The sequence below is a fragment of the Haemaphysalis longicornis genome, unplaced genomic scaffold (assembly GCF_048455015.1).
Source record: "Haemaphysalis longicornis isolate Haplotype H1 unplaced genomic scaffold, Haemaphysalis longicornis Haplotype H1 scaffold_3, whole genome shotgun sequence".
NCBI classification, from domain to species: domain Eukaryota; kingdom Metazoa; phylum Arthropoda; class Arachnida; order Ixodida; family Ixodidae; genus Haemaphysalis; species Haemaphysalis longicornis.
Window position 1 is genome coordinate 28,768,145 of NW_027526335.1, and position 14,210 is coordinate 28,782,354.

At 46.3% G+C, this 14,210-nt stretch overlaps 1 protein-coding gene across 1 annotated transcript; it reads right to left on the bottom strand.

The window, feature by feature from the left end:
• Positions 1 to 1,436: 1,436 nt before the first annotated feature.
• On the bottom strand, positions 1,437 to 12,359 carry Unc50 (Unc50 RNA binding protein). The gene is made up of 8 exons (XM_077702749.1): positions 12,205 to 12,359; positions 11,182 to 11,396; positions 9,801 to 9,826; positions 9,664 to 9,729; positions 8,081 to 8,201; positions 5,026 to 5,165; positions 4,044 to 4,136; positions 1,437 to 1,774 (listed from the first exon to the last, which is right to left on the bottom strand). Exons 1-8 carry the CDS (start codon positions 12,205 to 12,207, stop codon positions 1,638 to 1,640), a joined length of 801 nt encoding a protein of 266 aa, XP_077558875.1. The 5' UTR covers positions 12,208 to 12,359; the 3' UTR covers positions 1,437 to 1,637.
• Between the last annotated feature and the right edge of the window lie 1,851 nt (positions 12,360 to 14,210).

A 14,210-nucleotide genomic window follows, 5' to 3' on the forward strand; every position in this document is an offset into this window, starting at 1 on the left:
GTGATCTCCGTCTGGTGGCTTTTCACAGCACTCAGCAGGGTGAAGTTTCCCACAGTGTCCGCACACGAAAGGCCGTTTTCTACTTCTGCAGTTTTGGATTTCAGGAGTTTTTCCAAGCCTCCTAGTTATGTCCGGTCATATTTCTGCGTTACAGCCGACATCGCGCATGGCTCTGCGGTTTCAGTTTCATTATAAAAAGAATAAGTGTCACTGAAGTGAAGCATGACCAACCATAGTTTATGTTTAGTTTGCTATAGCCAATAATTCACTATATCAGTGTTCATTATAATGAGGTTCAACTGTATCCCCAAATCATGAACCTGGAAGAACGAACTTTTTGTTGATGCTGCCACAACAGAAACAAAACAGCTTCGTAAGGTGTCATTTTGTTGACTCTAGAACCAGCCTTAAAGGGGCCCTGCAGCACTTACCATTGACACTAGGAATGTATTTTGGGATAAAGTCTATTATCCCAGCAATCCCCTCCCGCAACAATTATGAAAATCCATTCACTTCCACCGAAACTACGCGCGATGAGAAATCGCGCATAATCGTTCCCTCTCAACTCGACTGCGGACGTGACAAAAGCTGCGCGCTCTCTCCCGGAGATGGGGGCAGCTCACGGCGTCTTCTGCGGCGGCCTTCGGTATATCACAGGCCGGGGAGTCTTCTCCCCTTCTCTGCAACGTGGAGGGGTCTATTTCCGGTGTGATGCACAAAAAAGCAGGCATGGGTGCCTGCTCGCAAGCGTGCGCTCGGGCTGGTAGGGTGTATTTTAAACAACAAACGTTTGTTGTCGAGTGGTCTGGTTGAAAGGGAAGTATTGAGCTAATCACTCGAACTCCGCGTGCACTCAAAACACAAAAGAAACGGCAAAACTGTGCCTACAGGCTCAGGTATAGAAGAGGTTCGTACACAGCGCTGACGATGGTGGATCGTCACAAGCAATGGGAGAAATTAGCCGCAAAGTTGACCAGTGACAGCCGATCGGATAGCCATGGCCTCAATGACGTCATTTAGGCCATGCCAGGGGTGCATAATGAGGAGAACTGAAGAGAGCGTGGTTGGTTTTTCTGCGTGTTTCACAGCGATTTGTGCGCTCACCGCTTCACATGCACGTGTAATATTTGCCTCAGGTAATTCTGGTAGTGTAAGCTAAGCGTCGCGCAGGTTTACTTGCACTGCTCAAAAAGTGTTACAGAGTCCCTTTAATAATTGTCTGAAAAGTCAATCCCAGCCATCACTTTCCCAGTGCTCGGAAGCAGCACTGTAAGCTTGGAATAACATTAAAGAAGATTCAGCGGAAATATTGTCAACGACAGAATGAACTTAATGAAAACACTTGGCGTCATCCATTTGTAAACTAAGTGCCCTTGAATACCCATTTTCAGTACACCCCATTCAAAGGTCAAACCAGCACAATACACAGCCACAGATACAAGAAGGCCACATATTTATTTGTACACGGGGGCGGGGTGAGGCTAAAGAAATATTTTACATTAGTACACGTATGCAGCCAGACACTCGGGAAGAAAAAGAATCACCACCAGCCTTATTTCTTGTGATGATCACCAGGAAAACCAACATATGCGCCACAGATGCACAGAACCTCCAAGCTCACAACCCAGCACCACACGTTACATCACCCGGTACACATAGAAGTCATTCAGGGCCTCGCACAGGTTCACACTGCACACCAGCGTCAGTATGTAGCAGAGGAGCAGCAGGGCCAGAGGGTAGAGGAAGATGTGCGTGTTCTTCAGGATGGGCAGGGCTGGAACACAAGGCAGCCAGCATTTCGACACCTGTCTCTCCAGGCAGAGAGGGCAGCAGCGCAGCATATTCATTAACAGTGCATTCACAACTAGCCCCATGGCCACACAAAATCAAAATTTTATATTTCAGCGTGCACTGAAGCCAGCAAAATGATTGCAGGCAAAACGAAGGTGATACTTGGGGAACAGTTCTTCCTCTCCTCCAGTTCATGAAAGCCAATACCTACAGCTCATTTGCAATCATTGGCTCAGCATAATGTTTTCTGCTTTCCCGGAACCCTCCCACTATGCTCGTCGCTACTGGCAACAAAGAAAAATTTCATTAGGTAAGCTATTAAGCTGTTGCAGGCATGAACTTCAACTGGTACTCGCAAATTAATTTTCTCAGCTGCCACAAAAATCCAAATATCACTAAGCTCCAAAATATGGGTGGAGTCAAAGGGCAGGTGGTAGGAGAATTAAAGGCTTCATCCATCACTGAACAATCCATTGTTAAAGGAGATGCAAGCCACAGAGACCCCTTCAATGGTGCACATCACCAAACGGACTCACGATGGCGACAAGAGGCATGGGGGAGACAGGGCGCCTTCTTTTTCAAAATGCCCCCTTCCCTCCCTTTGCATCGCTAAGCTGCATGTGGGAGCCCTGGGGTATCGACCGAGGTGAACACGTCCCCACTTTTTTTTGTGCCGTTTCAGTAACACCAATGCAAAGAAAGTGTCTCTGTGCATTGCTGAGCCTTTTGGTGTGCCTTGACTGATGCGAAGTGTAACCACCGTGTGCTTGTGTGTTTCTTTCTCTCTTTCAATAAAGTGGCCACTGGGAGCAGCAAGTAGCTGGACTGCTGTCACAAAATGGTTTCACGCTGCACTTGTGGGAATCGTGGAAACTGTGATAACAGATCGGTGCTATCGGGAGGACATAGTGTCACTAGATAAGATACAGAGTACCGTCACTGAGGCATGCAAGTGAGCAACGGCGGCCATTTAGGAGTTTATCAGTGTTGCCAGATTGCGCTTCTGCGGCCTCACTGCTAACTTTGACGAAGCCGTTTGTAAACAACACTGCCGATAATGCAGCAAAATGGCATCTTTGGACACACTTCTGCAGATCAAAATGCTGCTACACGCGTTATCTTTGATTCACATTCGGAACGATGCCTGTCATGCGAGCAGGGAGCGCAAGCTAAGGTTACCACAGTTGACCGACTAAAACGCATAAACAACAAAATGGCGGCGCCCATGAACCGTCCCAGTGTAAACAAATGCGAACTGACCAATGATCATGGCGACGGCATGGGACAATAGGAGGAAAGAGTGCAGATACTCGGTACCCTTATCTAGTGGCACTAGGAGGACATACGTGGCCAGCAGATGACACGTCTAGCACGTGACGTCTGAGTATGCCCTATCTATAGGCGGTATTCGTTGAAAGGTTTAGCGGTCAATTTCTTCGCTTGGCAACACTGGAAACGGCCACAAACATGGCCGATGCGCCACGGACACTGCGCGGCTTGGGCCACTGCGGTCGCACGCCGAAGAAAACACCGGCGTGCGTCACCTGCTCTGTTCCAATCCGATTCTAAACGGTGGCGTCAACAGAGATGTTATTAATCCCACTCACATTGAACTCTAGGCAATACTTTGCGTTCGGTGTGGCTGCAAACACATGACTGAAACACAGTCACGTGTTTTACAGTCGTGCTTTGCATGGACAAGTACCGCCATCCCGCGGAGCCCGACGTAACGAGTGACGGCGCACTCGCATGGTTGCATGGAGGAGAAGAGGGGTGCCTGATCTGCGGGCGGTGCGCACGTCGCCTAGCAACAGACGCTTGGCTACAGATATGGCGGCGCACTTGGTTGCCTGCATGCATTCCACACCATTGAATACCGGCTATAGCAAACACCAAGTCAGGGTCGTGGGTTTCCACTATTCCGACACCCTTTGTCACTGCATAAACCATTCTGACACAAAGCCGGTGTTAGTATGTGTAATCAGTGTTATGAAAAGTAATTTCTGCTCAGGAAAACAATAAGGCTGGTAACTCTCTTGCAAAACTCCCTGCTATGCACAGAAATTATTTGCCCCTGACAGACAGCATAAATAGCATCATCAAAAACTATGTTTTGAACTTCCGTATGGCCAATACTACTCCCACTTAACCTTGAAACTGGGAATGCAGCAGGCTGTGACGTTTTCCTGCATAAACTGTACTATGCATGTCATAACAGACTTGAAGGTGCTTAAAAGGTGCTTCTGTCTTACCACTGTAGCCAAGGAACGTGATGTAAATGTAGTAACCCAGTGCAATCAGCCACAGGGTGTTGCCAAACAGAAGCGAGATGTGACGTGACAGAACTGCAAAAAAATGTGGGAAGAAATAAGAAGGACAAGGGAACTATGCTCTTGCTGCATAAGCAATTTTCCTCCTTCGTTATAATGACAGAACTGCAAAAAAATGTGGGAAGAAATAAGGACAAGGGAACTACGCTCTTGCTGCATAAGCAATTTTCCTCCTTCGTTATAATAGTTGCCACTTGTAGTTTTCTGGCGAACCCCACTGCTTTCTTACACATCTGCAATAAAATTTCCTGAAATCGCCCACAAGCTTTATATCATTTGAATTTTCAGTACTGCCCAGCATAGTAACTGCACCATAAACAAATGCATTGAATGGGAACACCTATACCTTGCTACTGTGTCGAAGCAGGCCACTTTTTCTAATCATGAGTGCTTCAAATATTTAGCAGCTTTTACTTTAAATGGACACTTCAGAATAAAAATTTTTGAAGGTTGTGATAGCATTAAACACTATGTCAAGGAAATAACCGGCAAAGTTTTAATAATCTGAGCTTCGCTCTACATCCAAAGGGATGTGAATTTTAGAATAAATTTGGTTCCCTCGTCATTTACCTTTTTCTTTTTGCAGTTGGCAAATGATTTCACCACTGGAATGCTATCAGCGACTTGGCTTATTGAGAGAAAATAAAGCCGCTGTATTCTCAATCGGCACAAAAGTAAAAAGTGCATGTGAGTAACCATATTCTCGGCAGACAATGCCATCACCACTTTTATCACGAGTAGCAGTCGCAAATTTGACATGATAGAGTTGAAGGATTTGCATCGAGAGCATTTCTGGCCCCAGGCTTGTTGTTGGAGCCTCACCATGGCATAAGGCCAGCACTGCACAGAAATAAAAAAACAGCAGGTGGAGAGGGGGAGGAAAGGTGCCTGCCAGCGCACTCACGGCGTGAGAAGAAGAGCTGGAAGACGTGCAGGACGACCAGTGGCGGAAAGAAGGCGTTGAGGTGCACGTCAAAGGCGTAGCCCCACTCGACGTCCTCCGTGCGGCAGGTGGGCTTCAGCAAGTACTTGTTGCTCACCACCCTGCACGGGCACAGGCAGCCGAGGTGTAGGGAACGCTCTCTCTCCAAGCCTCAGCAAGTGTGCCACGAAAGTAGAACAGACAGGTTCACTCGGATGCAGGGGAAGAAAGCACCATGAGACCACAGATAAACTGCACACCCCTGACAGGTCTGGCCCTGAGCCTTGCCATGGGCCAATCATTTTAGGGGCTGGCGCTGTTGACGTAATCGTCATTCATCTCGTGTAGTCACGGTACTAAACCACCGGGAAACTTGTTTACACCTTGCGCTAGAACGTAACGCGTACTAAAAAAACACCGGGACACTCGTTTACGCTTCGCACTGAAGAGATTCGTAACGCGTACTAAAAAAACACTGGGACACTCATTTACGCCTCGCGCTAGCGAGCTTCGTGCTTCAAAGACAGGAGACTTTTACAGCAAAGCTGTATATACCTGTACCCCCCAATGGCTCTATCTCTGTTAGCAAAAACACCAAGGCACCAAGAAAAGACACTTATGCACTGCATGCTTCGCCCCTCCCCAGGTTTTACGTTAGTGGAGATGGGCCGGAATTTTTTCTTAGTGTGCTGCTTCATCTATCTTGTCTGTTCACAGTGTGGTACTCAAGAGTGTGACACTCTTGGTGGGCAACCCCAGCAACCATCCGACATGACAAAAGGCATTTCACTCCCTGCTTCATCTTTCAAGCCTCATTCAAGCAGTTCACTTCCTAGGGCATATCATTCAATCGCCCTCCAACTCACCTCATTTACAAACATGTGGTCAGCAACACAGCGCACTGGAACTGCCACTGCATGCTCAACCATGAAAGGCACTGGGTAGTCAGCCACCACAGTGGCGCCTCGAAAGCAATGAAATGAAATATCTGGCATAAAAAATACACGCACTTACATCGCATCACGATAAGTGGATGCAACATTCCATCCAACATGCAGTGGTTCCCAAATTGCGAAGGAAGTTTGGTATTCTGCAGATGCATTTGCAGAATTTGTGAGGTCCTCATCTTAGTAATTCCTCCTTTCCCTTTGCAGTACAGCCGAACCACGTCATAACGAAGAATTATTGGGACAGCAATTTAGTTCGTTATATCCGATATTCGTTGTAACAGTAGAGCCAAAAATCGGTTCAAACCAATGGGTAACCTGGCTCCCGAAAAAATCCTTCTTACAAAAACGCATTATTTAATCTTCTATCTACTATAAACAACGTAACCCTTATCTTCGTGTGGGATGGCAAGCTCAATGAACCAGAACATGAAACGGGAAATCACAACAGGACTAAGTTCATTTGACAAAACATGCCTGCGTTCTTATGGGAAGGATGCAATCTTTTTCAGGTGCCTATTCACAGCACTCAGCAGGACGAAGTTTTTGAGTGTCCACAAACAAGGGGGCCTTTTCTACTTCTGCAGTTTAGTTTAGTAGCTTCTCAACCTACTGGTCAAATATTCCTTCGTTATATCCGATAGTGCGCACGGCTCCCACAGTTTCACTTTCGTTATAGAGGAAAAAGTGTCATTGAAATGAAGCATGACCAACCAAAGTTTTTATTTGGTTTGCTGCAGCCGATACTTCGCTGCATCAGCGTTTGTTATAACGAGGTTCAGCTGTAACAGGTGCCAGCAGTAATGCGAAAAGGTTTCCCACGGGCTTCCCACTTTTTTACGAGGCACTGCCTCTTGGCCAAGCATGTGGCATTGTGCCGGCTTCTCATACAGTGCCAAGGCTGTGCAAAAAAGCCAAACAAGTGAAAAATTTGCAGCTAAAGGGCATACAAGGATTGCCTTCGGGTCACAAAAGTTTTTCCACTGTGATGGTGGTGGCCATCCTCATGACCAGTACAAAAGCCCAAATGAGCCCGTTAAGTCCGCGCACACACATCAATAGATGAGAGCTGTTTCAGTGCTGCACACAAAGCTTTGTGCATCACAGCAGTGTACAAGACGCCAGAAGTACCTAAGCTGAAAGCCCCGAGATGCTCCCTAATCGCACTGTGCTTTCACGCAAAAAAAGTAACACTTAATAATAATTACGCAACATGCACCCCCACACCAACGTTCAGTGTGCCGGACTCAATCCACCGCAGAATTAAGATGGTTGGTGACGACAAACAAATGATTGCAAAGCTGAACCCATGGGCGGATTTTTTGTTCTCGCCATAAAAGAAGAAATGCATACGGCTGCAATGGCTATGTTTCAAGTGGTCGAGTTGGCTTCAAATATTTCAAATCAAACCAAGATACAAAAAAAAAAAAAATTTAAAGCCGTTCCACTCAACATGAAAGGTGACGCAAGTGCAGAGAAAGTGATTCGCCATAATGCACTGTAGCGCCGTTATCCGCTCACTGCTACCACCCAAAGCAATTCAAATTTCCCGCCTCCGTAGTGCTCGCGCGCCCCCTGCCTGAAACAGCGCCAGTGGGAGTTCTGTTCTTATTGTGTTTGTTTTTCCTCTCGCACGTGCCATCATTGCACTGCCACTTTTTCCCACTTACTATAGCAAAAACAAACCCAACGAGCGTTCCAAACTAATTGAACACGGGTATAGCTGGTTAACGGTTAATTACATATACTTTGCGTCAAATGTACATATGTTTTGTACATATATTTTGCGTCAAATGCGCTAAACAATAGGGAGATGTATGACAAGTGCCAGCATTTCACGAGTTTCGAACGGTTATGGCTATTTAAACCGCTTGGTTTTCAAAGATTCTGCAGGACGCCCTACGATGGAACGCCGGGCTCTACTTGGGTCCGTTATCTCGCGGCACCACCTGATTCTGGCAGTCGTTTGAATCGTTACAGTGAGCTACGACGACAAGGCAAGCCCCTAAAGTGCTCTGCACTTAGAAGAGAACCCTTTTAAACATGGCTACCTTCACCCAGAGGACAGCAGCAGCAGCAGCAGCACTCACCAGAGGGTCGTGGCCACAACAATGCCCATGCCCACACAGTCGATGAAGATGACCCACAGGAGAAACTTGAGGAATCCCACGAAGTTTATGTGCAGGATAAGCACAAAGCCCACTGACGAGGCTGGTGTAATCACAACAGATCCACAATCAGTGGCCCGCCCTCCCGTCTCCCGTACACTTTCACTCCGAGCAAGAGCCAACATCCCCTGCCAATACACACCTATGAGCACAAACACTACTAAGCGTGGGTGTAGTAATAGTCACAGAATATGGCTTACAATTTCTTTCCCCTCCACAAGGCCACATGCTTTGTGGGCAGCAAAAGCTTCTTGTACGAATTTTGATGTAAAATTTGGTATGTCATACACCAAACAACACGCAGATTATTAAAAAGCTCCAAATATCATTTGCATGGAGTTTCGTATTTCATCATTGCTGTGGCCTAGAGTGGCCACTTTATTTCTTATCGACAGGTCTTTTCCTTCTAGGCTTGCACTGTTTGAAGTGCTGGCCAAGAAAAAAACCCTAGAACTGCATTTCTGGCAGAGGGTTTTTCTGCATCCTTTGAGCACTGCGATGCATTGCACCACTGACAGGCATGTCGTGTTCAAAACAGGTATACAAAGTTTAATTTAAGGAAAATTGCTTTCAGCACTATTACTAATAGCAATTAAAATTTAATATGAAATAGCAATTAAAATTGTTGACAACCATGAAAATTGATGAAACCACAGACGTTTGTTTGCTTTGTGAATAAGGCTCCCGTAAGAGTGCCGCAGCACCCTTGATTTTACAAATTTTTTTGTCATTGTTGGTTTTAATTGCATTGTGCATGCTCCCAACCAGTATGGAAGTGCAGTTTTTTGTTCTCTAAATTTTACTGGGAATCGATTTAAATTGTTATCATACTTGCTCTCAACCAGACGGCTCCTGTCCAACTCTCATATTCATATCTAATCTTGATTTAACAAATATGTAATAATATTTTTTTGTTTCACACTTCTCAGAGCCACTGAGGCACACAAACCATCATTAAATAGAATTCATGACTTAAAAAAGTTTTTGCCCATACATATGATTTCAGTTTACCATGTGCGCACCGTATTATTACATAAAAGTGACCATCCAAGCCTTGCAGCTCTATTCAGCTACTAAGTAGAGACACTTGCCACTGTCCATAACTTTCCTATTTCAAAGCAAAAAATAAAACAGAAGCAGAGAAAAACATATGCAGAGAGCAACACACACAAAAAAATTACAGCTAAAAATTTACAAAGACCTTGATAGTGACAGGATTTATGTATCAATAAAAGAAGCTAAGAAAAAGCATAGTTCGAAAGGTTCAGCTGCATCTGAAATAAATTTAAGTGGACTCAATTACAAAGTGAATAGCCATTGACTGTCTCAAACGATGGGTCAGACAGCAAAGCCTGATTTACCAAGTACCCTCATACACAGTGTCACACCTCTCTACTACAACCATAGCCAAACTATAATTTCCTTGACATGCGGCTTACTTTTTCAGATCGGAATTTATGCACCAAAAGTAGTTTAAAGAAAAAAAACATTCAATCATGCCATACCTATGAGCCACAGTCCCAGCAATACGAGAAACGCAGGGTCATCTCTGGCAAACTGGTCCTTGGTCTCTGCGAGTGTTCGAAGCAGTGTAAACTTTGCAGAAAGTGCACAAATGTGGATGCAAAAGGGCTGTACTCACGCTTCCTGTACTGAAAGTTGCGGTATCTGAAATACAAGAAAGCCAAGCCATAAGTGTACAACTACCACAAACTCGCCCTATTGCAACATTACTAACATTGCCCGTTTCTCTCATAAGAGGCACAAACTGTGCATAAAGGGGTAACTACATGCAGCGACGGCAACGAGCGACGCACAAAATATAACTCAATGGGTACAGCAAACGTAGTGTGGGCGACAGCAACAAGCGAAAAAATTTATGCACAGGCCGCCGTGGGCAGCGACAGCAGCAGGCGAAGGGCCATTACCGTTACTTGCTTTTTGCCAGCTAGAAGCAGTCCACATGCAGGTGGCATGTGGCAGGTGGCAACGAGCGATGATGACGGAGGGTATTGGCAACAGTGTGTTAATTTTTTTCGCTTGTCACTGTCCCCCAAACTACATGTTTGCTGTACCCATTGAGTTATGTTTTTCGCGTTGCTTGTTGCCGTCGCTGCATGTGGTTACCCCTTCAAAGATTTACCATTATGTGATTCCATTGTCAGCACTGTAAAATTCAGAGTTTCATGGCGCATAACCCTACTGTTCATTTTATTATCACCAACTTTTTGTAGCTCAACAGGCTGTTTATACCTTTACGTCAGCATTTTTCATTTATTTAAATGATGGACACTCCAAACAACTCTTTGAGATAATGAAGACTTGCTCTTCCCTTCACACGGTGCCCTAAGACAGTGGTTGGCAATCTTTTGAGACAGAAGCCGGCACAACAGGGTGCGGACAGCAAATCGGAGGGGGGCGTTGCAGGCAAAGACAAAGAATTTAGTGAATAAACAGAATAATGTACCAAACTGAAATGTAAATAATGTTTACTTTCCAACCGCAACTGCAGTCTAACCCCTTTCAGCCACATTTGACGTCAAAACTGCGATCTCGGCCTTCAGATAGGAAGTGGCATGCGGCCGAGCTGCTTATATTGCATTTCTTCTTGCTGTTGTTTCGTTGTTTTTGCCGTGTGGCATGTGAAAGGAGGCGTAACGAATGGGGTCTAAGAAAGTTATAAAAGTTGGAGGATATGTCTAAGATGGTGAGGAAAGCAAGACGAATGGTTTAGCAAGAGGGCGGATCTATAAGAAAGCATATAGTGTAGTTTAATGCGGGTACTTCAGCAGAGGTTTGTACCAGTCCTAAACGCACAGGTTGAAGACATACACTTAATTAAACCTGAGACTAGCTGCAATTAGTGTGACGTGTCAAGCCAAAAACATTTACAGCAGATGCCTAGCATCTGCCTTAGTCACAGCTTCGAAGTCATCGTGTCAAGCACAAACCAATGAATAGTTACCAACCTATTAAAGACACGCATGATGTATACTACCACGCCAGCCAAACTAGATGCTCACACTTTCTGTGGAGAAATGAAGAGGTAGAGCATCTGCCACATGGCAAACTGAAAGTCCATGTGCCGCACGTGGATCAAGCGCCGCAGAAACTTGGACCCTTTGTCTTTGGCACTGCGCTTCTCCAGGTGGTTGGGCGTCGGCGACGGCAGCGGTGAGCTCGAGTAGCGGCCACTTGTTGACGAGCCACCCATGGTTTCTCTTGTCGTCTTCGGGTACTGCAGTTGAAAGAAGGCAATTCAACGCTGGCTAAAGTTCCTGCGATGACAGCAGTGCAAGCAGCAACATGCATCCTATGGGAATGTTCGGAAAATATGCTGCGACTGCCAAAATTCAAAAGGAGCGCAGGCAGATTTGTCAGAGCTTAACCATTTACTAATAACATTCACTCCCGTTGCCACCCGGCAAGCTGAAAGCTTAGGTAACGGTTATTGCCTGCTGTCAGACCACATAAAGGTTATAATAAAACCATCGTTATGGGCGCTTTTCTACTTATTTCGTGTAATCGCTGCAACAAACTGTACAGTAGCATGTCTCAAAGCACGAGCAGCATTCTATACATGCAATTTATTGTGTCAATCTTAGCTAGTATTTCGTAAGACAACAGCGGCCATCTGGGGGCAAATGCACGGTTAAAAGACTTCACTGAAACACAGCACTTAGAGCGGAAAAAATGTGGAGCTTGAACGAGCAAATACCGGCAGGCAAGTTTAGGAACTCTCCACAAGCTTTACCGCATTGCTGCAGTGCGTACGCAGTGCCGAGTTACGGGAGAGAACTGATGACAACGTGGACATCCAACACCATAAGGGTTATGTCCCCAAGTCTAGAAGCGAAATACACAAGTTCCTAAGCATTTTAGGACCCACTGAACTTCGAACATCGATGAGAATCCTTCCAACTTAAGACGGACGACATCCATCTGCGCCGCTATTATAACAGTAATTTGCCGGCCTGTAATGGCCGCATCAGGACAAGTTATGTCAAGAAAATTTCTCTGCAGTGCTCAAACATCATCCTACTTACCATCAGAAAAATGACTTCACAGCGAACACCTCCATCCGCAAACGACAGAAAATGTAGACGCACCGAACTCCAACATGACACAAGAACCTACGGCTGTTTACAGCTTTAATCCGTTTTGTAGCCGTCTGCGATCAAGCCAATCCAGCATAAAACACCTTGTTACAAATGCAATTTATTTACAAATAATATAGCCATGACACATTAATGTTCATCGCTACATATATGTGTTAAATATCAATATCTCACCAGTTGTTGCTCGTAAAAAGCGTCTTTTTTGTTGTTGTTTTTCTAAAAAACTGGTTTCGGTTTCAGTTTTGGCGTGACAGATACGCCTTTACTACAGCTCATTTCTTCACATGAGCTTTGTGGTTGAATGCGCTGAACCATAGAGAAGTCTCTATGGCTGAACCCAGATCACCGAGCAGAGAGAGAGAGAGAGAGAGAGAGAGAGAGAGAGAGAGTCCACTTTTATTTTGAATACGTGCACTCATGCCCAGACAACCCTAAACCTCTCTCCAACCCATCACCTGAGCAGGGGGAGTTCGCGCTGACCAGCTCGGCTGCGGAGTAACACCAAGTTCCGGTCGACCGGGCACTGGAATCAGCGCGGGCTCGCGGCCTCCTAGACTTGGGAGGCTGACCACTTCCGCTCTTACTGCTTTTCCTTTAAGATAAATAAACAATTATCTCTCTCTCGTTTTAGGGTGTGGGTGTGGCGGTGGCCCAGAGGGCCGCCGCGACGTCGAGGGCCCGACCGGTTACCAGTCCTTGGCGGTCGCGGTCCGAGCACCCCCAGGACCTGTTCCCAGAGAGTGGGGGAGGGTATATCTAGTTAATGGGTCGCGCGGACATTCGCAGAGCGAGGGATGCAGAGCGGCGCGTGGCACAAAATTAAGGGACAGTTGGAAGAGGAAAAGTGGTGAGGGTACGTATGCACTAGTACTAGCCGATTCCAACCGTCGTTGCTGGAGCCACGTTCAGTCCGCCTCTACGATGAGAGACTATAGAAGCGAACGCACAACTGTTTGACATAGGGAGAGGCAAAACACGATGATGTTGCGACAGCGAATAGCATCATTAGACAGCCTGGCGTTACTCGAGCCTCCTGAGAAAGAAAGACTCTTTGGTTCAGTCCAGCGGTTTTCTCAGGGGCATACCACGTTGCACACGATCTGTAGGATGGCGCCGGAGACTACGAAGGTGGCCCGGCTGTGTCGGCCGTATCACGCAGCCGGGCCACCTTCGTAGTCTCCGGCGCCATCCGGCGCCGGCTGCGTGATTCGGCCGACACCGCCGCGAGTGGGAGGAAATATGTCGTAACAATTGTTAGATAGGGTGCCTGATCGGCCACGTTCCTTGATGTGTTCCGATTATGGTTTGAAATTAACGTTTGCCCAGAGCCGGCCACGCCAACGCGTACTCCACGCCAATGGACGTACTCCTTTTCTAAGGTAAAGGAGTACGTCCATGGAGGAAAGATGAGTACGTCTGAAGACGCCACATGTGCAGCATCGGCTGTGAGGGGGCAGTTACACGTCTGCGACGGTGGCGGTAATGTAAGCCCTCATTCACACAGCCGTTTTTCACCCCGTCACGTCGCCGTCTTCCGTCATGGGCGACGGTTTCTCCGGCGATTTCTCGCCGAAAACGGTGCGACGGTGATGGGAAGCCGAGTTCTACGTTTCCGTTCCGTCAACGCGACGGGACCACGCCGTGGTAAACCAGGCCAATCAGAAAAGAAACTTTTACAGCCAAATTTAGCGAAAAGTAAGCAAGCACACGTAAAAATCTAAGCCATTTTCTTTACTTTTCAGATTAAACTGATCACGATGATGATGATGATGATGGCTATTGGTTTCCCCTTTGAAGCGGGGTGATGACATGTCATCTTACCAAAAAGGACTAATATAACCATGTTTTACACTCTTGCAAGAGTGTAAAACATGGTTATATTAGTCCTTTTCGTGCCTAATAAGCTTTCGTGTTTCGTGCCTAATAAACTTTGT